Below are 24,032 nucleotides of genomic sequence, written 5' to 3'. Positions count from 1 at the left end.
TGCAAATCCAGATGCACCAGTTCATGTTGTTTCTGTGTTTTTTATTACCAACTAGCTTGTGAGCAGATCTCTCTGGATGATTGCAATATACCGAAGACGCACCTTTTGTTTTTGCTAGCTGAGCGACATTCTGTGTTCGGGTGTCAATGATGAAGCCCTTCTTTCCACCCATCAGCACGGACTTGAGTAGCTCCTCGTCTCCATTGCAACGCCTCATTGTTGTTCCAACTAACGGCTGACTGCACCTCATCAGCGCCGTCTGCAGGGAAAAATGACAAAAGATTATAGTGCAAGGGGGTTTAATAGCGACGCCAAGTAATAGGCAGACAGCCGGTACGGAAACAAATGCTTGGGCAGTCCAGCGTCTACAGCTCGTGCTCCCGCTCGCGCTTCGCACTCAGCGATGGTCCCACTAGTCATTGCCTTGAAAATTCCCCACTACAATGCCCCGCTGACGAATACACTAAATGCCCCGGTGACGAATACGAGCCATCCTGGCGACTCAAGGTGATGAGAGAACAGGAGGGTCGTAACAGGGCTTGAGGCGACTGACGTGGACCATCTCACGACCAAGGCGGCGCTTGTCCGTGGACGGCTTGAGCAGTTCAATCACATAGGTGACAGAAGAAAGGTGCTGTATGACGCGGTAAGGGCCCGTATACTTCGATGCAAACTTGGGAGTCAGTCCAGGAGAGTGGAAAGGCAGTCGGAGCCACACGAGAGAACCGACGGGGAAGGTATTCTGAACAAGATCATGGTCGTGGCGATCTTTTTGGAGGGCTTGGTTATTGGCTGTGAAGGACCGTGCAAGCTGACGACACTCTTCGGCATGTTCGGCCATTTCAGAAACTGGGCTGAACTCGGAGGCATCAGGATTGTATGGCAGAATTGTGTCGAGTGTGTTGCATGGGTCACAACCATATAAAAGAAAAAATGGAGAAAAGCCTGTTGTTGATTGAATCGCCGTATTGTAGGCGTATGTCACGAAAGAAAGAACAACGTCCCAGTTGGAGTGGTTGGAATCAATGTATATAGCAAGCATGTCTCCGAGGGTTCTGTTGAAACGTTCCGTTAGGCCGTTCGTCTGAGGGTGGTAGGCTGTTGATGTGCGGTGTACCGTACGGCATGAATGTGAGAGCTGCTGTCCGCGTCCTCTGTCACTCAGGAGCTCCCGTGGTGCACCATGACGAAGAACAAACCGGTGCAAGAAGAAGGTTGCAACGTCACGAGCGCCAGCCGAAGATACCGCTGCCGTTTCGGCGTACCTTGTCAGATGGTCAACAGCCACAATCACCCATCGATTACCCCCAACAGAGCACGGTAGCGGGCCGTATAGGTCAATCCCAACACGGTCAAATGGTCGTGCAGGACATGGCAAAGGCTGCAGTTGACCGGGTGAATGAATGTCTTGCGCTGCTGACACTGGGAACATGAGCGAATGTGTTTGTGTACAAACGTGTACATACCCCGCCAGTAGTAACGTTGGCGGATCCGCTCATACGTCTTTAGCGCACCGGCGTGTGCGTGTTGCAGTTCAGCATGAAAATATTTGCAGATATCAGACCGCATATGGCTGGGTATGACTAGCAGCCATTTACGACCCGCCACTTGATAGTTGCGACGGTATAACAGGCCATCCCGTGTGGCGAAATGCGTTGCTTGGCGGCGAAGAGCACGCGGGTAACCGGAAGCTGATGCGTCAGAAAGCATATTCAAGAGCGAGGCGATCCAAGGGTCCTTCCGCTGTTCGGATGGCATGTCTGTGACACTGACGGCAGAGAGGGGAAGGTCCAGGGCTGATATATCCGTATCATCAGATTTCACGGGTGATCCTGAAAGCGCATCTGCGTCAGAGTGCTTTCGCCCCGATCGGTAGACGACGCGTATGTCGAATTCCTGGAGGCGTAGTGCCCAACATCCAAGGCGGCTGGAAGGATCTTTCAGCGAAGCCAACCAACAGAGTGCGTGATGGTCAGTTACCACATCAAAAGTTTGGCATTACAAATAGGGGCGAAACTTGTTTAACGCCCACACAATCGTGAGGCACTCTTTTTCCGTAACAGAATAGTTGGCTTCTGCCTTAGTGAGGGCGCGGCTGGCATAGGCGACCACATACTCCGTAAAACCTGGCTTGCATTGCGCGAGTACTGCACCAAGGCCGACGCCACTTGCATTCGTGTGTACTTCGGTTGGCGCAGCAGGGTTGTAATGGCGCAGTACGGGTGGTGAGGTAAGGAGTTGGCGCAGTGTTGTGAAGGATTCGTCACAGGCTGCTGTCCAATTCGAAAGATCTGCAGGGTGTTAAGTTTGGCCTGGAAATTCGTCTGGGCAGACGCCTTTGTGCGTAAGCCAGTCCACTGAGAAGGCTCTCAATCCCTTCGGTGCCCAGTCTGACAGACGCTGTCGAAGATTGGGGCAATTATCCACACCATGCGGCAAGCAAAGGCGAGTTCCCGTCTTTCAAATGCGGACCCTTTTGTTGTCTCTTGGAGCAGAAGCGGTGACTGATGCCCTCGACGACTCATCGGGCGACGGGGAAAATGGCGTGACTGGCGCCAGAGCTGACAGGAGAGTGGCACTGCTTTTAATCCCCAATCAAGTAGACGACCGGCCAGCTGCCTGTGCCCGCCAGGCATTGTCCCCGCTAGCCGGAGCATGAGACGTCGTGTCGCCACGACGAGGGAGGGCAACAAAGAAAGCATCTTCCTGGAAGAGACCGCGGCGGCCACCGCAAATCACCCCGCTAATTGAGCGAACAAAATCGGCGGACCCTTTGAAGTATGCTGCCAGGATCGTGGGAACTCTCGACGAGCGGCACACACACAACGAGGAAGAGCCCTGCTGGCGCCACCTTGCAGTGCAGTGTTCACGTGGACCGTGCATGCTTGTCCCCCCTCACCTGTGTGTGTGTGATTGGTGTCCCACTCGGAGAGGAGGAGCCCGACAGGGCTTAAAACGACGCAGCAGAGTGCCGGACGTCGCTCTGAACTATGTAACGTTCAACCACCACGCTCGTGGTTTGTGAAACCACTAACTCTTCTTTTCTGTAAATATGTGTAAATAGTGCCATAACCTTGTTCTGTTTCTCGTATCCTCCTGCATTCATCCCTCCGAGCCTTTACAAGGGCCAGCAAGGAGTTTGGTGAGTGGAGCGATGATGGAGGCAAAGTTCCGGACAAAGCGACGAAAATAGGAGCACAGGCCCACAAATCTCCGTAGTTCTTCAACAGTAGTTGGCTTAGGAAATTCGGCAACAGCACGAAGCTTGTCAGGGTCGGGAAGAGTGCCGGCTTTCGAGACGACATGACGAAGTATGGTGAGTTGTTTAGCCCCGAAGTGACACTTCTTCAGGTTAAGCTGAAGCCTGGCATTTGTAAGGCACTGTAGAATCTTACGCAGACGAGTGAGATGCGAAGTGAAATCGGGTGAAAAAACCACGTCATCAAGATAGCACAAGCAAATGTTCCATTTGAGACCGCGTAAAATGCTGTTCATCACTCGCTCGAATGTGGCAGGAGCATTGCAGAGTCCGAATGGCACCACGGTAAATTCATAGAGGCCATCCGGTGTGACAAACGCCGTTTTTGGATGATCAGACTCAGCCATTGGGACCTGCCAATAACCTGAGCGAAGGTCAAGCGAGGAAAAGAATTCTGCGCCTTGGAGACAATCGAGAGCGTCGTCTATGCGGGGAAGAGGGTAAACATGTTTCCTCGTAATGTTGTTTAGGCGCCTGTAGTCTACGCAGAACCGGACTGAACCATTTGTCAAGAATGACAAGATGAAGAAAAGAGGAAGAGAAAGAAGTTGTATTGAATAGGTAATTTAACATGCTGGAATGAGGAAGAAGAAGAGGAAAAAAGAAGAGGGCGCGAGGCGAGGGAGGAACATGAGAGCCGGGACGTGGCGTTCGAGGGGCCAAGGGCTGCGGAAGTTCGGACTGGGTCTCGCTCCAGGCTCCCGCCCGAGCACCTGACTCGGCGAGCAGCGCAAGGAAGTATCGCTGCCCCTGGACGGCAATGGTTCTCGCCCAAGCACCTGACTCGGCGAGCAGCGCACGGAGCAACCGCTGATCCTGGACGGCAGTTTCCCGCCTGAGCACCTGACTCGGCGAGCAGCTCACAGAGCAACCGCGGATCCTGGGCTGCAGTTCCCCGCCCGAGCACCGACCTTGGCGAGCAGCCCCGAAACCACCGCCGATCCTGGGCTGCAGTTTCCCACCCGAGCACCGACATCGGCGAGCAGCCCCGGAACCATCGCCGATCCTGGGCTGCAGTTTCCCACCCGAGCACCGACCTCGGCGAGCAGCCCCGGAACCACCGCCGTCCCTGGTCTGCAGTGTATCCCGCCCGAGCATCTGCCTCAGCGAGAAACCACTGGAGCTACCGCTGCAGTGGTTCTTCAACATCGTCGCCACCGTTGAGCATCGATAGGGTGTGTCATCACTCCTGAGAGGGACTCCCAGCGGACCAGAGGCCACGCCACAACTGTACGCGCGAGACTTAGAGAACGCCAACGGAATCGGACGTTGAAACGCGCGGCATTAAGACATCTCCTTTTCTGTGTTTTTCAATGTGTGCGTGTTTGTGTTGTTGTTTCGTCTTTGTGATTGTCATGGTAATGAAGTGATAGTTTTCGCTTGGTACCATCAGCCTCTATGATTCATTTCGCAACGCCCGACGAGCGAACCAGGCCTCAGCATATACGCGTGACACCATCCTTTTTTTTTTTGACGAGTACAACTGGGGAAGACCAAGGACTACAAGAAGGCTTGATGACTCCACACTATAGCATGTCGTCTACTTGTTCTGCAATTACCCGACGCTCCGCTGGTGACATACGATAAGGGCACTGGTGCAAAGGAGTACTCTTTCCTGTGTCAATTGTGTGCACAACGGTGTTCGTTCTTCCTAGCACCGCTTGGGGAAAGTCAAACGAATGCTTGAATTCTTGCAGCAGGGTAACAAGCTGCTCTCGTTGAGCCGGGGCGAGATGGTTGTCAATAGAATGGTGAAATGCATCGGTAGACACGCTGTTCGAGGCAAAATGAGGAACCAACCCGTTCAGCTCCATATTCGGCTTGGTGTCGAAGAAATCGGCAGGCACGATAGTACCTTCATCGATAAGCTGAATGTGGCCGAGCGTCTCGGCGCAAACTGAGCGGGCACGAGTTGGGATTGGAAATAAATATCCCGGTAGTGTCTTGACAAAGCTCAAGAACGGCGAATGGCAGCGATGTGTGGTGGCGGCTACCGAAGATGTAAGATGGCGTGAATAGGACGGTAGCGTCAGAAAGTGAAGCACAGCAGGCAGGGACAAACTGGGCACTGAAAGGAGGAAGGTCTATGTCCGTCGCGACGACAAGGTTAGCCACACTAGATACGGCCGCATCAACAGAAGGCGCATCACGAAACGGTAACAGCTCCACTTCGGCCCGAGCGCAGTCCACGACGGCGTGATGACGTGATAAAAATCCCATCCTAGGATGACATCGTGGGAACATGAAGCCAACACGTGAAATTCAATAGTGTACAGCACGTCTCGAATAACCACTTTTGCTGTACATGCCGCGACGGGCTCAATTTGTTGGGCGCTCGCAGTACTAAGAGAAACCACGGGAGAAAGCATCCTCACTTTACGAAGAGAGCGGCAGAGTCTTTGACTAATCACAGATATCGCGGCACCGGTATTGATGAGTGCGAGTGTTCGTACACCTTCGACGATTACATCGATAAGATTGGCGGGAGACAGGCGAGGACTTAAACGATTAGACGATGATGCAGCTCGTGCTTCCGGAGCTGCGGCAGTTAGTTTTCCGTCTCAATGGGGGTGGGTCGTCGACGCATAGGCGATACAGAACGACGACTTGTTGAAGGTGAAGGCGAGCGGGAAGTAGAACGTCTAGAAGCGAATGATCGGGTGCCGGAAGCAGTTCGCGCATCGCATTCGTGAACTTCAGGTGGTACGTGAGGCACGTGGTATGGAGGCCGAAACGAATAGTCAGGATATCTTGGTGCGTTAACTGTGAAGCGCCGACGACATAGACGTGCAACGTGACCTGGAATTCCGCAAAAGTAACATATGGGCTGGTTGTCAGCAGTGCGCCAAAGATTTCCGGCGTGTTGTTGTGTAGCTGGAAACGGCGCGGTGGGAGGTCGCACAGGTTGTGGCGTATACGTTGGCAGACGAGATGGAGGCATTGCCGCGAAGGCCCCATAAGTCAGTGGCGCGGCAACAGGCGTTGGTAGAGAGCAGGCGTAGGTAGTGGCAACGCCTCAGAGACCTGCTCCTGAATAGCCTGTCTGAAAGTCGGCGTTAGGCAATTCGTTGGTGCTTCGGTGGTCGGCAGATACGAGACACGAAAGCTGTCGTGCGACCTGTCCGCGTACATATTCTTTTATCTGCTCCAGCAGGGAGCTGTCACCACCGACGGCCAGGGCAGCAAGAGAGTCGTCTGCAGTCGTCGACCTCCGAACTGCTGCACGTTGTTTCCGAATCTCTTCCAAGCTGTGGCACAAGGTAACAAGTTCGGATACGGTACTTGGGCCCTTTGCCAGCAACATTTGATAGGCATCATCGTCTATGCCTTTCAAGATATGCCTGATCTTGTCATGTTCGGTCATCTCAGGGTTAAAGCACCGGCATAAATCGATTACATCTTCAATATAGCTAGTGAAGTTTTCGCCCTGCCTTTGTGCCTGTCCGCGTAGGCGCTGCTCAGCACGCAGCTTGCGCACTGCAGGGCGATCGAACACAGCTGCGAGGGTGGTCTTGAAACCGGCCCAAGTGATAAATTCAGTACGGTGGTTTGTGAACCACAGGCTGGCGACGTCTTTGAGATAAAATGGGACATACTCCAATTTCGAGGGGTCGTCCCACTTGTTGGCGGCGCTCACCTTTTCAAACAGCTGCAACCAGTCCTCCACATCTTGGTCCTCTGTGCCGCTGAAGAAGGGCGGATCTCGGCGCAGGGTGGTAGGCACGATGACCAGTTGAGATTGGGCCGTGCTTTGCTGGGTGGTGCCTTGCTCGGTCGTCTGATCAGGCATTGCTGATGCAGTGGGCAGCTTCCGGCTTCGAAGTTCCAGGTTTGCGTACCCAGCACACTTCCACCACTTTGCAAGGGGGTTTAATAGCAACGCCAGGTAATAGGCAGACAGCCGGTACGGAAACAAATGCTCGGGCAGTCCAGCGTCTACAGCTCGTGCTCCCGCTCGCGCTTCGCACTCGGCGATGGTCCCACTAGTCGTTGCCTTGCGAATTCCCCACTACAATAGTCATAATGATTGTAGGAGGTTAACGTCCCAAAGAACACCATATGATTACGAGAGACACCGCAGTGAAGGGTTTAAAAAATTTCGACCACGTGGGTAGGGTATTTTAAAGTACAATTAAATCAAAACACACGGAACTCAAGCATTTTTGTATCCATCGAAAATGCACCCGCCATGGCTGGGATTCGATCCCGCGACCTGCAGGTGAGCAGCCAACTACCTTAGTCACCACAATACCGTAACAAGTAATGAGAAGAAATCAAGACCATAAAATTTATGCAGACAGTTGAAACATGCTAGTCAAGCTCATCACCATCTTTAAAGGGCCACTCACCAGGCCCCATACGGAATTTAGTTAGACAGTGGAAGTTGTTGGGTGTCCGATGAGGAACATTTTGCCACAAAAATTTTTTGAATCGGTTCATCACAAGCGGAGAAAACAGGTTTTTTGAAGCAGCGCGAAACGAGAATGAGAGGAGGCGAGCACGAAACCCTTGCCGCTCCTCCACGTGGTTTTCGCAAGCCAAAGCTCTTTCCCACCCTTTCCGGCATCCGACCAAGAGGTGACGTGCGCACGACGTGCCCAAACAAGTCCAACCCCCGAGCACGCGAGCAGCGTTGCTTTGTTGACCATCGTTATTTTGTGGTCTTCTGCCTGTTTCTGCGGGATGGTTTGGAAACGCTGGCTTAGACACGGTAGAGTAGATGAGCACAATGAGTGCGCGAACTTGTAGGAGCGTTCCACGGCAGTCGTCTGCTCAATGCCCTGACCACAGGGACTTGAACGCATGCGAAACTCTGGCACAGTAGCCCCTCATCTCATAGCATTTCACGAAAAAAATGAAGAAAAAATGCGCACAATTTTTTATTGCCTCTCATTATTTATTTCAAGTTTTATTAATCTTTTAAAGCAACAAATACATAAACTACGCATGTTGTGTTAAATTATTTTTTCCATGTGACGTGGGATACTGCTGACAACGTCAGAGCAGAGTCGTCTACGTAGATGACCAACGTCATAACATTGCCGTGTACGAAGGCCATTCATATGTCCACGTCATGCCCTCATTCTCTAGGCGTGCGCCGGCAGAGGAAAGGGGGAGCAGCTTTCAACTTGGAATTTGACCCATTTCCACGGCGCGCAGCGTAGCAAATTTTGGCAGACGTGATCATGAACGCCTCGTCTACGAATTGTACTTGTCAGCTCAAAATTATCAAACCTGGTGAGTGGGCCTTTATTCTCCTAATAAAAGCTTTAAAGGAGCACTGACACAAAATTTTGAAGACAAGTCAATGAGTGAGATTGATTCAGCAAGAGACATACACAGCATCCACGAAATATCAAGGGCAAATATAGCCTATAACATATTTAAAATCAATTTTAAAGTGCATGTTGTGCAACTGAGCTAGATGCAGAACCCCTGGCAACGCCGATGTCAACACAGCGGTTACGTAAACAAACCTACGTCACAAATTTGTGTTGGCTGTTTACTTGGCACGTGCCTTGCAGTTGTGTTACTAGCCTTTTATTCCTCTGCTGTTTTGCCGGGTCCGACTGTGCTGGCTGTCAGTGCAGCACCCATTCATACGCACATTCGCGTCCGGCCCCGACGTTACAATTTCGGGTGGTCACGTGGCTAGCTGTATTCACGTTGTTATCCAATATGCTCCTGCTCCGCTTGGCGTGCTTTGAAACCAAAACTGCGACTGGGCACTCTAAAAATTTCTCTAAATGAATAATCATAGTGTACTAAAGTAAACGAAGGCAGCAGCAGTAATAAGTGGGTCATAAGCTGCCTCTTGCAGCAAGAAAAAAGAAAAAGCCCAAAAACTTTTGTGCCTGTGCTCCTTTATGAGAGCTTGGTTCATTTGTGGCTAAAACTGCTCTTGTGGCTTATGAAGAGCCAGCCTTGCAGAGTACATATTTTGTCATTGTCACCAATATTTCTTAGTAGCCGAGTGCATAAAACCGTTTTGCATTTACCACTGAAAGCAAAAAGTGGCAGTCTTGGTATCGGGCCAGTGCATAGCTTGTAGCTTAATGTCCTAAAGTAGAATGACTGTTACAGAACATTTCTTTTGTCTGTTCTCATTAAACTTTCCCTCACTATACAATGCCTCTTAGTTTCTTGGTAACTAAGATTGCATGATACATCGAGGCTGTAGGAGTGAAATGTTTTCTGCAAAGCCAAGCTACATTAAAATCTCATAACTGGCCTGGTAAATTGCACAAATGCACAAGCAAACGGTGGACACTTCACTGATTGAATAACGTCACAAACCAATATGTGAACTGCGAGACAGTGAAAAGCACCTCGAACCAACTTTGAAGTTTTTTAGCCTGCAATGCTGAAAGCTTCATATCACGTACTGGCACTTACGAAGTAACCAATTCACTATGGCAAAAACCAGATGTGTCTTCTAGGAAAGGTATATGCGTATCTTAGTTTTAGCAGTGCAATATGCATGCCACTAACCTTTGCTTTTTTGTGAAAATAGCTCAGCACTGGAAAACGACCCATCTGCCTGAAAGAAGCTGAAGCAACCAGAACACTGTCTTCGACCTTCTTTGGCACGATCACTTGTTCAGGATAGGTTGGACAGACCTGTCAAAGACATTGCAAAAAGGAAAAGAAAGAATAATGCAGAGAAGTCATGTACTATGAACTTAAAAGGCAAAGCACCATGAACATAAAAGGTAGCTTAAAATATACAAAGCAGGCTTAAGTACATAACAAGTCAGTTTCAATATAAGCAACATGATCCAAACATGCCTTCAAGGGCAACATGGACCGTGTAAACATTAATTTAGCAAAGTTAATTTGTACAATATATTTGCTTCTTAAGACAAGAACACCCCATTTTGCATCCCAGTATCCACAAGTATATATATTTTGGTGCAGTGCACATTGGTGGCTGCTTTTGTGTCTTTATGCTGAAACATACACACATTGAAATGTTTTCTCATTTCTGTATTTTGTTCAATCGGTAGGTATGTTTGTCTAAACCTATGCCTCTATTTCATCATCTGCGATGTGCTCTGGTTAACAGCCGCCTTTCAAGTCAAATGGCACCTGTCCAACTTCTTTACAACGCTTTGGAGTTATTGTAACAGTTTAATTTGTAAGTAAATCCCTTGTTGTAAGAGACACCACACTAGGTAGTGTCAAATTACTTTTCGGTTACCTGGGTTTCCTCATCATGAATCCTAAGCATAGCAAATGAAGGTTTATGCATTCTGATCCCATTTGAATGTGGCCTGTGCACACACGCTGTGTTTTGAGTGCATGACATTGTGCTTATCAACGAAAGTGCCTAATCAGTTGACAAAAAGGACAGGAAAAAGCACTGACTGTCAACAGTCAGCGCTCTTTCCTGTCCTTTTTGTCTCTTCCTGAAGTTCTTGCGCTGTTTTTAGAACATAACCACAATGAACCAACTCGCTTAATTAAACTCTTGTTACACTAAAGTACTTTCCTGTAACTAACATTTATGCATTCGGGTATTTATTTCATTTGGTGACATATATCATTCAATATTTTTAAAATAAAAATCTAAGGAGACAAATTTTGAAGAACTTTTATGTAACTGGTCAGGATATGTTTCTGAACGTGATACACCCCGAAATTCTCACCGAGAAATCATGGTTCACAGATGATATCCTCCAGTCATCCGAGACCAGCTTGATTTTGGCAAAGTCTTGCTCAGTTGCGAACGCTGACCAGCCATCCTCCATTATCACAAAAGCCGGATTGTAAAAGAATGGATGAAACCACTTCGGGTTATCTGAGGAGGAGACACGGGAGGCACAAGATGTCACATTTGGACTGCTGACAAATCATAAAGGCAACAGTCAACACATCAGCAGAACACACCCGCAGCAGTTACATTACCTAATGCAGAAAGGCATTCGATGGTGTCTGCAACATTGTTGCACGCTTCAACGCCGGTGATATCGAGCTGAATTATCCTGAAGTCCTTGCATTTCAAAAACAGTGTTCCCGACAGGGCCCCAATCCTTCGTTCAACCGTGTCAACCATCCTGTGCAGCAACTGAAAAAAAAAAAAAGCAAAAGAAGTTCCCGGAGTAAAACGATGTTACACTCGGCGGAAACGCGAGTAGGTCGGTGCGGGTACGTATTTTTAGTGAATTTGTGGGGTTTAACGTCCCAAAACCACCATATGATTACGAGAGACGCCGTAGTGGAGGTCTCCGGAAATTTTGACCACCTGGGGTTCTTTAACGTGTACCCAAATCTGAGCACACGGGCCTACGACATTTCCGCCTCCATCGGAAATGCAGCCGCCGCAGAATTTTTTTTTTTCAGTACACTGTGCGAGTGTGAGAGCAAAATATCAAACTGGCCAAATGTCAGCTGCTTCTGTATCCATCTAGCTGATTTCTCTTTGTCAGATCGCTCCTCCGAAGTCATCAAGAGCGAAGCTTCGCGCATGATACCGTCAGATTATATGTACTAGTGCAGTATGTGACATTAGCAACGCATCACAGCATTTCGTAGTTTGAGCTGCTGCACCTGTCACATTTATGTCAATTTTGTCACTACAGCTTTCCGTTTCACGAAACAGATACGCACCCATAGCTCCTTATCGTCATCTGTGCGCGACGAGAAGATAGAATGATGACTCGACAGAGATAGCGTCCCCGAAAAGCTTGTGCAGAGTGGTGCGTGCAGAACTACACGGTCAACTTTGGTGATCTTGATCAGTTCTGCAAACTCCATTTTCTTCCGCTTCGATCTGGGAGAAGAAAGGTCAGCATGTAGTTCCACGGTACAGCATGTAGTTCTGTTTGACGTGCAAAACTAAATTCAAGCGTTAAAGCTAACACCTGACAAAATGATTCAATAGTGGAGTGGCATGTGGATTCTGAAACGACCAGTTGAAAAAAATAAACCTGAAGGAACATCTGTGACGCCCACTAGCAACCGGCAAGAACTTCGCTACACCCTTTGCCATCACGCTGTACATTCGTAACAAGGTTGATCGCTTACCAAGGCGCTGGTATGTCTTAAACAGGCATTTCCGAAAGATTTGGCTGTTCACATCAAACCTATTAGCGGTGCTACGACGAACATAACTGTACATACAACAAGCCGTGCGATCTACTGCAGTCATCCGCGTTTGGCTCTATTTGTGGCTATGGATTCTGTTCGTACGTACCTGCAAGAGACTCATTTTAGTTTCAGAACCGGAACCGAAACTTTTTAACTAACTTTGATTTAGGTAAATACAAAGCAATCGCTATTCGTTTGAGCCTTTCAAGTCAATATTGGTTAAGTAGACAAATCATCACTTGAATAAACAATTAATAGTTCTCAAATACACGCTGTTTTAGTTTCGTTGCAAGGCAGTGCGCTAAGGCGGTTCGCGCAGGCATTCGTAGTTCGTTGAAAGTAAACTTCACTTCAAATCTTCACTTCAAAACTTCACTTCACTTCTCTCTCTCTCTCTCTCTCTCTCTCACACACACACACACACACACACACACACACACACACACACACACACATCATGAAGGGAGGTAGCAGCTACTAGATAATCTAAGTGCGTTCATAATTGTCTTGTTCTTCAGGAGGTGACTGGCAGATTATTTCAGGAAAGCGCTTTATCTTGCGTGCATCATGCATTTTTCGCGCGTCCCCATGTAAGTACATAAGCCAGTGCAAACAAGCAGTAATATGCATGCATCACTTCAGCAAGGTTGGTTACGAACACGGTGTTAGAAGTGGTTGCGACTCGCTTGCTGGATTCCGCGATGAACTATAGTAGCTAAACGGTTGCGTCCTCCGTGATCACCAACGTCATCGTACCTCTCGCCGATCGGTCCGCCTTCCGCAATTTTCCGGCGCCGTGTTGCTCTCGGCGATTGGTGCCCCGTCCTCGAACTCCTTCGACCATGTCCACGATCTTTCCTACCTCGTCTCCCCTCTTTCTACGCTCATGTGCGACGAGTGCTCCGTCTTCCTTATTTTTCTCTTTCTACTATTACTTTTATTCCCTTCTCCCACTCCTACCGGGAGATTGGCCATGTCACCAATTAGGCAGACAAAAATTAGCCTTTTTTTTCTTTCCTGTAAGAACCACTTACTACTACGTTGGTTGCGTATCTGGTATACCTGTTTCTGTGTGTGTTTATTTTGAGTATATCAGAAGAGATTGGTGAGGAAGTCACAAGAGTACATATATAACGTACATACGTTTGATAACTCTTGGTGCGCATGATAACTCAGCTTGGATAGAAACGCAGCCTACAACATACAAAACACTAACATAGTTCCGGTTTCTAAAGCCACATCACGCACTTTCAAGGGTGGCATGATGTCGGAGAACTCGTCGGGATTATTTACCATGTGTACAAACTTGTGAATACGCCGCCACAACATAGGTTTCTGAAGCTATTGAAGCTGAGCCTACCGATGCGCCCCTTTTCTTGGGTATTAATTTCACTGCCATGGCTCCAGAACGTGGTGGTGCATTCACTTAGCCTTGTCACGTTTGCAGCCAAACGCAACGTGTATATGTGAAGATCTTCTTCCAGAGGCGGGTGACAGCACGGCGACACTGACACGAGCTGCTACAGCGCGAGCGCCCATATAATCGAAAAGCGAATATAGAAACGAATGAAATGTTACTCTGTTCCAACATTCCGTCCTTTATAAAAATCTGTACTCCTGTGGAACTAAATCAAATGGGTTAATGTTAATTATTGGGCTTTCAAATGCCAAGTGCACTATTTATTAGAAAAAACGCACCGTAAAGCTGAGATTTAAAGATTATTTTTGACCGCCTGAGAGTTATTTCACATGCACCTAAGTCTAGGCGCACAGGCGTTTTTGCAGTTCCGGCCGGGAATCGAATTGGTGCCCTGAGCTTATAACAGCGCGACAGCTTATTAAGCTACCATGGCGGGTAATGAAAACGCAGTTTAATATCAGTATGCCATTCTGTTGAATAATTAGTATACCAAAATACATAACCAAAGCTCACGTTTTCCAAGTACAACAACAATACCAGTAAATTATTTCTTCCGACTACAACATACTACGCCAGCAAGAACTTCGTTTCATTATCGTCGACCCAAAAGTTTACCTCAAGTTAATTTTTGGTTATGCAGTGGCTGCGAGGAATCACGGAGAAGGGAATCGGTGACTTTGTTAAAACAATATATGAGGTTATTCCCACACACACACAGCCCCCAGATTTAATACATGAAGCTTCATCCACCCCACCCAACCTGGGCACATGGAAATGGTTAGAACGTACGCTAGACCAGCTGTACTCAGAATTTGGCATCAGAAGCACTTACTTGATGGGACTTGGTTTGGTCTTCGGAGACTTCGAGTAAGACACGGACCCATCCCTACATAGATCGAAGCACAATAATTGAACCGCTCGTTGCATTAGCTGTTCTTAGAAAGACGAAGCGACCTAGTGCTGTATAGTGCATTTCAAGCCACAGCTCCAGTTATTTTTGGAACTAACACAAGAAATAGTTGGGCCGCACACCATCGAGCGTCGCCTGACACAACCAGATTAAAAAAGCAGTGGAAGGAAATTTCAGAAACGTTCGCGTATAGCGACGGACGAGGACGCACCTGCTGATCGAAGTAGACTCCGTGCTCTGGCTGTCCATGGTCGCAGAACGATGTGTCGCAGGCGCAAATAACAGCACAATTCAAAACGCAGTGCCAAGTGGGAACGCTGAAGCGCGACACGGCGTCGCTTAACGGCACGCGTTTACAACACGTGATTGAAATACGGCGTTCGCGTGACCCGCGCCACCTGCACGCCCTCTTCAGCGTTCTCTTTCTCTTTTTTTTTTACTGCCAAGCCACAGAGTAACATGGCCAGGCTGCTTCGAAGATGCGGGCACCGTGTACCTGCGCAAGGCGGTTTTTATGTTCGCTGCGATTTTTTCCTTTCTTTTTTTGCTTTCGCAAGAGGCTTTCTATTCATGGAGGACAATGACGCAACTCACGATTGCGCATGTGCCACATATAGAGCACAAAACAACTTGTTGCACCGCGTTCGGAATAAAATAAACGATTCAAACTGCGCCCGCGAGCCAGGCTATTGTTTAGCCACGCATGTGACCTTCATTGTGAAAATCCACGCAAGTTTACCAGCAAGCATAAGAGTCGAACAAAACTAAGAAAAATTGGATTTTTTTTAAACTTCAGTACTGTTTAGGTGGAGGTAAAGGCTTTGTCTTTTGGGTTGCCGGAATATGACGGGGTCGGTGGGCGTGTGAGTAGGGGGGGGGGGAGGAGAGGTGCTATGCACGGTTAAATCACGGGAGCCCTATGCCGTCCGCCACGGTAGACTAGTGCTTACGATGTTCGGCTGCTGAGCCGAAGTTTGCGAGTTAGAGGCAGGCAAAGTGCTATAGGCCCTTGTACTGTGCGGTGTCAAAGTAAAAAAAAAGAAAACAAAAAAACGTACGCTAGATGGTCGAAATTTTCGGAGCCCTCTACTACGGCGTCCCTCTTAATCACATCGTGGCTTTGGGGACGTGAGTCCTCGCGTATTATAATTTTCAAGCCAGGAGCTACGCAAGGCAGCCCCCCCCCCCCCTCTCATTATTCTTCTGAATTTAGGGAGGGACGGGGGAAGGGGTGCTTAGGGCATATCCACTTAATGTGATAGAGGTTGGCGTTGATTGTGGAGTAATTATAATGAGAAGAGGAGAGGTGGAGGGGTTTACGGTTGCATTGCAAAGATCAATCGATTTCGCTTTAGAAGCGCATAACAATTTGGGTTCTTTTTAAAGTGTTATCAAGCTTGTTTTGATTGATTTGTGGGGTTTAACGTCCTGAAACCATTATTTGATTACGAGAGCCGCCGTAGTGGAGGGCTCCGGAATTTTTGATCACCTGGGGTTCTTTAACGTGCACCCAAATCTGAGTACACGGGCCTACAACATTTCCGCCTCCATCGGAAATGCAGCCGCCACAGCCGGGATTTGATCCCGCGACCTGCGGGTTAGCAGCCGAGTACCTTAGCCACTAGACCACCGTGGCGGGGCCAAGCTTGTTTTGAAACCTATTTCTGTTTGTACGTGTACTTCTGTAACGTTCTGTTTATGCATGTATTTTCGTGTACGTACATATAGAAGGTGATCGAGTAAGTAAAGTCTTTATTGAACATGCCCGGCGTAATTGAGCAGGGTTGAGCTACAAGCACACCGGCCTAGGTGGCAGCCTCGATATTTATTCTTATTATTTTTTCATATTGCTTCTCGCAGTCCTGCTCAAATAAGTTCGCAGTGCTTCTCGAATACGGGCTAACTTTTTATGTTACGTGTAGGAGGGGGGGGGGGGTGGCAAAAAGTTCCTGGCTTCGCCACCTTCTAAACACCATGAAAACATGAATGAACTATATAGAAGCTTGTTAAGTGTTTAGAAAAAAAATGTTTAAAGATTTCGAGTACTTCGTACTCAACTATGGGAGACACTGAGCTATCCCGCTAAAAGGATCCACAAAGTTAGCTCTTATCCGTACATTGTGCAAGTATGAGACCTGTCTGATTTTCATAACCAGTTTTGATTTCAGACGGCACTCAAGATGCCAGAGGAACAAGCACCTGTCACTAGTTTTTTTTTTCTTTATCTCGCTGCAGGACAAAGTCCTCTTTCAGGGACATTTAACTCACTTTGCCATGAGCAAGCTTATTTGATTCTATTCATTTTACTGCAATATTAACGCGAGTTGTTCATTATCTGAGCAAAAAGGTGTCATGAGATCGCAAAAACAGCTGCTCCTGGCACCATATATAGTTGTCCACTACCATCGCCGCCGGTGCCCGTAGTTGCTATTACGTGAAGCGAAAAAAAATAAGAAGAAAACATATTGAGAGCAGAACAGGATTCGAATCCGGGCCACACGTGAAAACCATGTCTTCTTGTTCTTGTTCCCTCTCTCTTGTGGCTCAAAACCCTTGCGTGGATTGGCCGAGAATTAAGTGGTCTTATAAAATCTTATTCAACCACAGAGCCACGCCGTTCACATTATTTTTGGTATTGCCACTTCTCGACAGGTGTTGAAACTCAAAACACAAAGTCTATATGAAAAAAATTCACCGGCAATTATGATACTGGCTAATGCGAATATTGAGCGCAGCTTTGTTCTGGAGCAAAGTCAACTGTGTTTCAAGTTCTGGTTATCCGCAAGGTATCTACTCCTCCATTAATCATAATTTTTGCGAAGTAGAATGGCACTCACTGCGCCATTATCTGCCTCTAGTCTATGGGGATAAGCGAGGTACCCGCTACACGTATATAAGGCCTTATGTGCACCTTGTTGATGCTTCTTGTGACTCATGACGACGAACGACTATGGCTGTGTTTTTCCAGTCGATGGGAAGCATTAAATCCCACACTCGTTGCGTAATTAGCATCTTGCGATGACTGGTTGTTATTTTACTCTTCTGCTACGCTATATTTCACAGGTTAACACGATCCCTCACCAGACATGGCGGCTGTGTGGGGTCTTTTTGTAAATTAGTCTTGAGCAACTGCGCCACTAAACAGCACGTAATATTACACAGGCGTGTAGCGGGTACTACGCTTTCCGAAGAAGGACGAATAATGGCATTGTGGATGCTTCCATATACTTCAAAAAAATTTGATTTATGGCGTAGCAGGTGCCTCGAAAGTGTGCTTGTTTCCAACAAATTATGTTTACCTGTGTAACATAGCGAGTAAAATAACCACCGGGCGTCACACAAAGCGAATTTGGAAACTAGTGGTTAGTTTAAAGTTTTCAAGTCATTATACCAAGAGCTCTGCCATAATTCTGCATCAGCCACAGCGTCAACAAAGTACTAACAGATCGGGTAAAGCGCTTTCCCGCAAAATAACAGATACTAGCGTATAGTGGGTGCTTCCAAATACTTTACAAGAGTTGTTATCATTTATTGTATAGTGGGATGGCAAGTGTATTCGTAGAAGCTGCCCCAAGAAAAGTTGCAAAAGGCTTTTGTGCCGCTCTTCTAGATATCGCGGTGACTTTGCTGTGGGTTCGGTGCAGTGCGTATTATTATTATTATTATTATTATTATTATTATTATTATTATTATTATTATTATTATTATTATTATTATTATTATTATTATTATTATTGGAAGTATTAATGATCTTACTAAAACCAAGAGAAGTAGTGATGACTAAGAACGGAGTGTTCAGTCTGATAGTACCTTCTTGAGATTTGCACATTAACTAATTTATTAAGCTATTTTTTTTCTTTTCAAAAAATTATTTGAAGCATTTACTTCGGTCTAGTGCTATCTTGTTCCCTTTGTGCCGTTATGTTTGGCACTGTATTACCTCAACTCACTCTATAGCGTTAAAATATTGACGAAATATTTCTTCAGCTTTCAACAGAACTTGCTCGAATCGTTTTTCCGTTTTGTGATGAAATATTAGTTTGAAGAGCACCGAAGATGTGGACAGTGAGGCTGTACAGGACAGAACATACAGGGCACGACAGATCAGGACGGTGCAGGACAGGTCGTCGGCTATGCGGTGCGCTTCGGAATAATATTTCATAATTAGCGTGCAGGAATTATCTTAATTCGCCAGCTTATTATCCTCCCGGTAGTTTCCATGCGTCTGAAAATCAATATCGCAAGAACGTCCCAGCTTTCATCAAAACACTTTATTCGACTCCTCCTTTTCAGCAGTAATGTCTCAACTGCGCACAGCAGATCCGTGGAATTAACATCAAATAAGCAACGTATGCACAATAGTAACGACAAAAGCAGCATCCATCCAACAGCTCTGGCAACTACGTTCTCCCTTTTCATCATTTCTCACGATTTAGAGTCATTGTAGTGACAACAAAGACATTCAATAAGTGACAATGTCAGAAAGTGCTAGCAACGTAAACTGTCAAACGATGAAATGAAAATGTGACAGGAGTGAGCTTCTTTGTCCTGTTCAAGTTAGATTTTATGACTTTTTTAGACAAAGAGATAGAAAAAATGGATGCAGAAGCTCGCCGGCATGTCTGCAGTCGAGTACAGCTTTAGGTGGTTGCGGCATTTCAACCTCATTGGCGGACGCACACAAGTCTGCACCAATGGTCGCGCGTTCTAAGATGACGTCGTAAGCCGACCGGTCTGTGCATGATCCCGCCGTATGGGTACTGTAGGCGCCGAACGAAACACGAACCACGGCAAGCGATGGCAATGGTATACAGTGCGCGCCATTCAGTTATCACCATTGACAGGCGCGCAACACCCCGGCTTGGTAGCATGTTCACAGCGATGACTGGGCGGCGCGCAATATATACAATTGCTATTGCTTGCCACTGTTCGCGTTTTGTTTGACGCAGATAGTAGGTGACTGAAACTATTTATTTAGTCGATAGGCAGTCGGCTGCCACGATTTGGTCATCTGGATAGGCATATGGACCGGGGCAGGGGTGGGTATTTTTGTCACCTAAGAAGGGGGGGGGGGGACGCATAGTCTGTCCCATGCATTGACCTAATAGAGAGAGGGGTGATCAGGGTGACCAGAAGGTGCTTGCGCACGCTTATGGTCACCTGGCAGGTTAAAGAGAGACAATAGAATTTTTTTTTCATAATACTGAAATTACTCTTTCACAATACCACTATCACCACTCTTTCCACATTGCATCTAGACAACTATAGGAGCTACCCAAGCAGATAAGGACCGCATCCATAGCACGTGGGAGTGCTATGGATGCGGTCCTTATCTGCTAGTGCAATTAACGCACGCAATTTCACGTGTACCAGTAGGAACACGCCTTTACACAGTGGATAAAGGCAGTAGTCAATTGCTCGATTTGTAGGTTCAATGAAGCCTACCGAAACACCAGAGTGGTAGATAAGTTGAAGAACAAAAAAGAAAAAGACGGAACAAGAACGGTGACCGCAGGCAACGCGTTTATGACGTCAACGGGGGTTTGGACCGGTACTGCCGCGCAATAGTAGCCCCTTCCCCCTTCTCGTGCTCACGCGCTGCTACAGGCGTGAGTACATCTTATTAGGTGACTAGGGCCGCCCCTTCCTCTAGTCATCTAAGAAGGTGGGGGTGCTAAATCTGCATCACAATTTTACTTCGTAAAGTTGGGGACACTGCTACGAACCTTCGCACACCCCCTTCTGATGGGGTACCCTGCGCACGCCAAAGTGTTGCCGTCCCGTATGAACCACGCGAATCACGGTACACACATTTCGGCTGCTATAAAGAACGTTTCGGCTGTGATGACCGTATACAATGTCAGCGCAAAGCGAGAGATGGACGCGCTGACGCACAGTAACGACGCCACGTTCAACATCGTCGGGAAATATGATGCATTTGATTACTGACTACAATGGCAAAGTATATAAAGAAAAAATGCAAGCATGACGAACTCAACTCTCGTCAGTACTCAAGTCAAAAAATAAAAACAAACAAAAAAAAACATAAAACACCATGATATAGCTACGTCAATACCAGCCCAGAACTCTTCGAGCAAACCTGAACCAAGATTCACACCAGTCAAACGAAAGATATATGTAAGCTTAAATATCTGTACATCATTATCTGATTGTTCACAGATCATATACCCGAGTTCCGCTTGGCTGCCGACCCGAAGGTCATGGGATCGAATCCCGGCCGCGGCAGTCGTATATTCGATGGAGGCAAAAATGCTTGAGTCCCACGTACTTGAGCTTAGGGGGACGTCAAAGAATCCCAGATGGCCGAAATTCCCGGGGCCTTAAACTACGGCTTACTTTAATTTTTTTTCTTGCGTGATTTCGGGAGATTCTGGCGCACAAAAAGGTCGCCGGCTACTAATTTTCACTTACGGGTGTCTAACACAGATCACGTATGGATGTTCTGGGACGTTAAAACCGAAATATTATGGTAAAGAAGAGGTCAAATGACTAACCATAGCTTAGTGACGTCATTCATGGTAAATTGCAAGCGTGTTTTTATCGTGCAGATACCTATGATAGCTGACGTCCTTCACTATACTTTCCTGAACATTCATTGAATTCAGCAAATATTTGTCTGCAACCTGAGTTAATCATCTACAGCGATAGTACTACACCTGATTGTGATGCGTCCTCTGTGCTTTTTATGTGCTTTTCCCAGCCTCATAAATCTGGTCTTCAGTGAATGTTCGCGAATGGTATCTCAATACATTTATTTTAAACAGCTGACCTCCGAGCTTAAACCGACTTGCCAACCGAGAACAACTGATAGTCGAGGTCTGCATCTCTTGCTATTCCTTTCATCTTCATTGATGGAGACAGCTGAATACAGCTATCGCATAGTATAGTACGCAACACCATAAATCGCCTCCTTATTTTATTTGCCTGTTAGTACCATCTTGGCGCGGGACTCACTCATGATGCGCTGCGTCCAAGTATGTGTTAGCAACTTCGGCTACCACAACAATTAAATCGTGGTTGTGGCCATTAGTCATTGCGATGGAGATGTACCACCAAGCGTCAGCGTAGGTGAATTGACGTCAAATGGTGCTATAGCTGCCAAACACCAATATACACGGTACAAGCTCTCACATGTTGTTACTCAATAAGCACTATACTTATGCGAAGACGGGTTTCACTTTCGCGTTATACCAACTCCTATGACGGACGGATCAGCCGTGTTTTATTTTTTTCTTCTAGATATCGCACGAAGATCTACCAAGACCTTCAAGACCCGCCTTGAGAAGAGACCATTCGTCACATACGGTGAAGGTTTGCTCGAATTCAGTTCTGGGCGTGGCATGCGATGAGATGTGTACTCCAAGAGCTATATACAAAAATTGTCACGCTAACTCTTCCTCATTTCATGGACGAGCGAAGCTACAAACACTTAGATAGTGCACCTTCACATATAAAGGCGCATGCCTAGTCCGCTCTTGGCGCATTCGTGTACGCGCGACTCGTCGTCGTATCCTTCGTACGGTGGCGGTTTCGGCAAGTAGTCGAGCAAGATGGGTGTCATTCTCTTGTGTAGTGGCAGTTCATCGATATGCACCTGCGGAACCTGGGACGCCACTGACGGCAGGGTCTCCTCCAGGCGCGACTCGCGCTCCTGGAGCTCTCGGTAGTAGGACACGCTCAGCAACAGGAAGTACGTCTGCGAAAAAAAATTTGGTAAAATGATAGATGGTTGATGGAATTACATCCACTACGGAACATACACATACGCGTGCCCGTTAAGTTCCGTGCGTCTATACCAGCCGCGGCGGCCACCTTTACGAGAGAGGGATATTGCTAGATGCCAGTGTGTTTAGATTCAGGTGCACGTCCAAAAGCGACGGTGGTTGAAATTTCTGAAGCCCTGCACTCCTGTCTCTCATAATAATCACGAGGTTATGGGGCCCGAAACCCTACAAGTTATTATTATTATTATTATTATTATTATTATTATTATTATTATTATTATTATTATTATTATTATTATTATTATTATTATTATTATTATTATTATTAGTGTCCTTACTTATACTGTTTTATTTCTGAGTGAGCCTGCACAACGACCTCCTGGTTGTTCCTAGGCACGTTAAACAATGACTGATTGAATGATTGATTGATTATGTCAGCGCGTTCATTTTTTATACCCGTAAATCTGGCTTTCCTGCAATAATATGATGCCCGAGAAGAAGCTTTCTTTGTGTGGCGTTTTTCCTTTTACAAGTCATCATCAGTATGTCGGCAACGTTTAGTTGGCACGTATATACTTAAACACATTTACGTTTGCGGTAAGCTCGCGATAACCATAATTATGCTAATGATCTATGAAAGAAACAAGCTTTAGAAGAGCACAACCATGCTACCCAGGCATATTCTTTGAGACACTATGTTAGCGTCTTCGAACATGTCGATTACAAAAAAAAAATGAATATCAAAGTTATATCTCGATTTATTTTGCCACCTACGTCCCAACGCGATGTCCAGGTTTGCCATATCCACCAAACAGGCGTCGCTTGCTTTAAAATTCATTTTTAGAATTTTAGCTTTCGTGACTAAGGAGTGTTTTTTCAAACGCGCCGAGATTCGTCTTTAGCTCTTTTGAATACGGTGATGCTGAGTTCTGCGGGTAAAAATGTTGTAAAAAAAGGTCAGCCTGAGCAAACGCTGCACTTGAGAAGTCACAGCAGGTTCCTGCGGGGACCTTTGGACAGCGTCGGCGCTCGCAGTTTGCTTAAACGTTTTTTTTTCAGAGTTTGCCTAGCGACTAGAGTGACATCTTTGATTGTAACTATCGCAAACACAGCTCCAGTGGCTTTTTAGATGCGGAAGCATCTTATACTCGCGCCTTGTAGTGCGCCGTCCGCGCCGTCCGCACCGCTTCTCGAACATTCGACAGCTGACGCGCGCGCATGCGCCGTCGCCCACCATCTGTGCCGCGCGCGCTTCTCCTTCGAGAACATTCGACAGCTGACAGCGCATGCGCCGTCGCGCCGTCGCCATCTGTGCCGCGCGCGCGCTTCTCCTTCGAGAACATTCGACAGCTGACAGCGCATGCGCCGTCGCGCTGTATATATACTCAAGGTCGGCGCTCGCTCGCTCAGTTGCCGCTCGTCCGTTGGTTTGTACGGCGCGTCGACGTCCGAAGTCGCCGTGAAATGAATGCCAACGAATCCACAAACAGAATGATCGACGTCCCTTCGACCAGCGCCGCCCTTTCGCATACGTGTGTACGTGTTCACTCATTTAACACCCCCTCCTACAACCACATTAACCAATTTAGCCATCGACCCAAGTAAGTC

General features: G+C 47.2%; 2 protein-coding genes across 3 annotated transcripts in view; both read right to left on the bottom strand.

Annotated features, from left to right (window-relative positions):
* LOC119174638 (myotubularin-related protein 9) overlaps positions 1-14,709 on the bottom strand; it is a 47,075-nt gene extending 32,366 nt beyond the window's left edge. The window contains exons 1-6 of one of the 2 annotated variants that reach the window (XM_075895336.1): positions 14,602-14,709; positions 11,870-12,032; positions 11,168-11,327; positions 10,909-11,060; positions 9,752-9,880; positions 103-259 (exon numbers count right to left, since the gene is read on the bottom strand). In XM_075895336.1, the coding sequence (XP_075751451.1) occupies positions 103-259; positions 9,752-9,880; positions 10,909-11,060; positions 11,168-11,327; positions 11,870-12,032; positions 14,602-14,696 (856 nt within the window). In that variant the 5' untranslated portion in view covers positions 14,697-14,709. Of the gene's footprint in view, positions 1-102; positions 260-9,751; positions 9,881-10,908; positions 11,061-11,167; positions 11,328-11,869; positions 12,033-12,286; positions 12,424-14,601 lie in introns of those variants that run through there. The other variant, XM_037425626.2, reaches the window with a different exon arrangement.
* A 4,226-nt stretch (positions 14,710-18,935) lies between these two features.
* Positions 18,936-24,032, bottom strand: part of LOC119174639 (uncharacterized) — a 31,759-nt gene continuing 26,662 nt past the window's right edge. The window contains exon 7 of the mRNA XM_037425627.2: positions 18,936-22,396. Within this exon, the coding sequence (XP_037281524.2) occupies positions 22,145-22,396 (252 nt within the window). The 3' untranslated portion in view covers positions 18,936-22,144. The remainder of the gene's footprint in view (positions 22,397-24,032) is intronic.

Source organism: Rhipicephalus microplus, chromosome 5 (assembly GCF_043290135.1).
Source record: "Rhipicephalus microplus isolate Deutch F79 chromosome 5, USDA_Rmic, whole genome shotgun sequence".
Lineage (NCBI taxonomy): Eukaryota > Metazoa > Arthropoda > Arachnida > Ixodida > Ixodidae > Rhipicephalus > Rhipicephalus microplus.
This window is presented reverse-complemented; position numbering and strand designations above follow the sequence as displayed.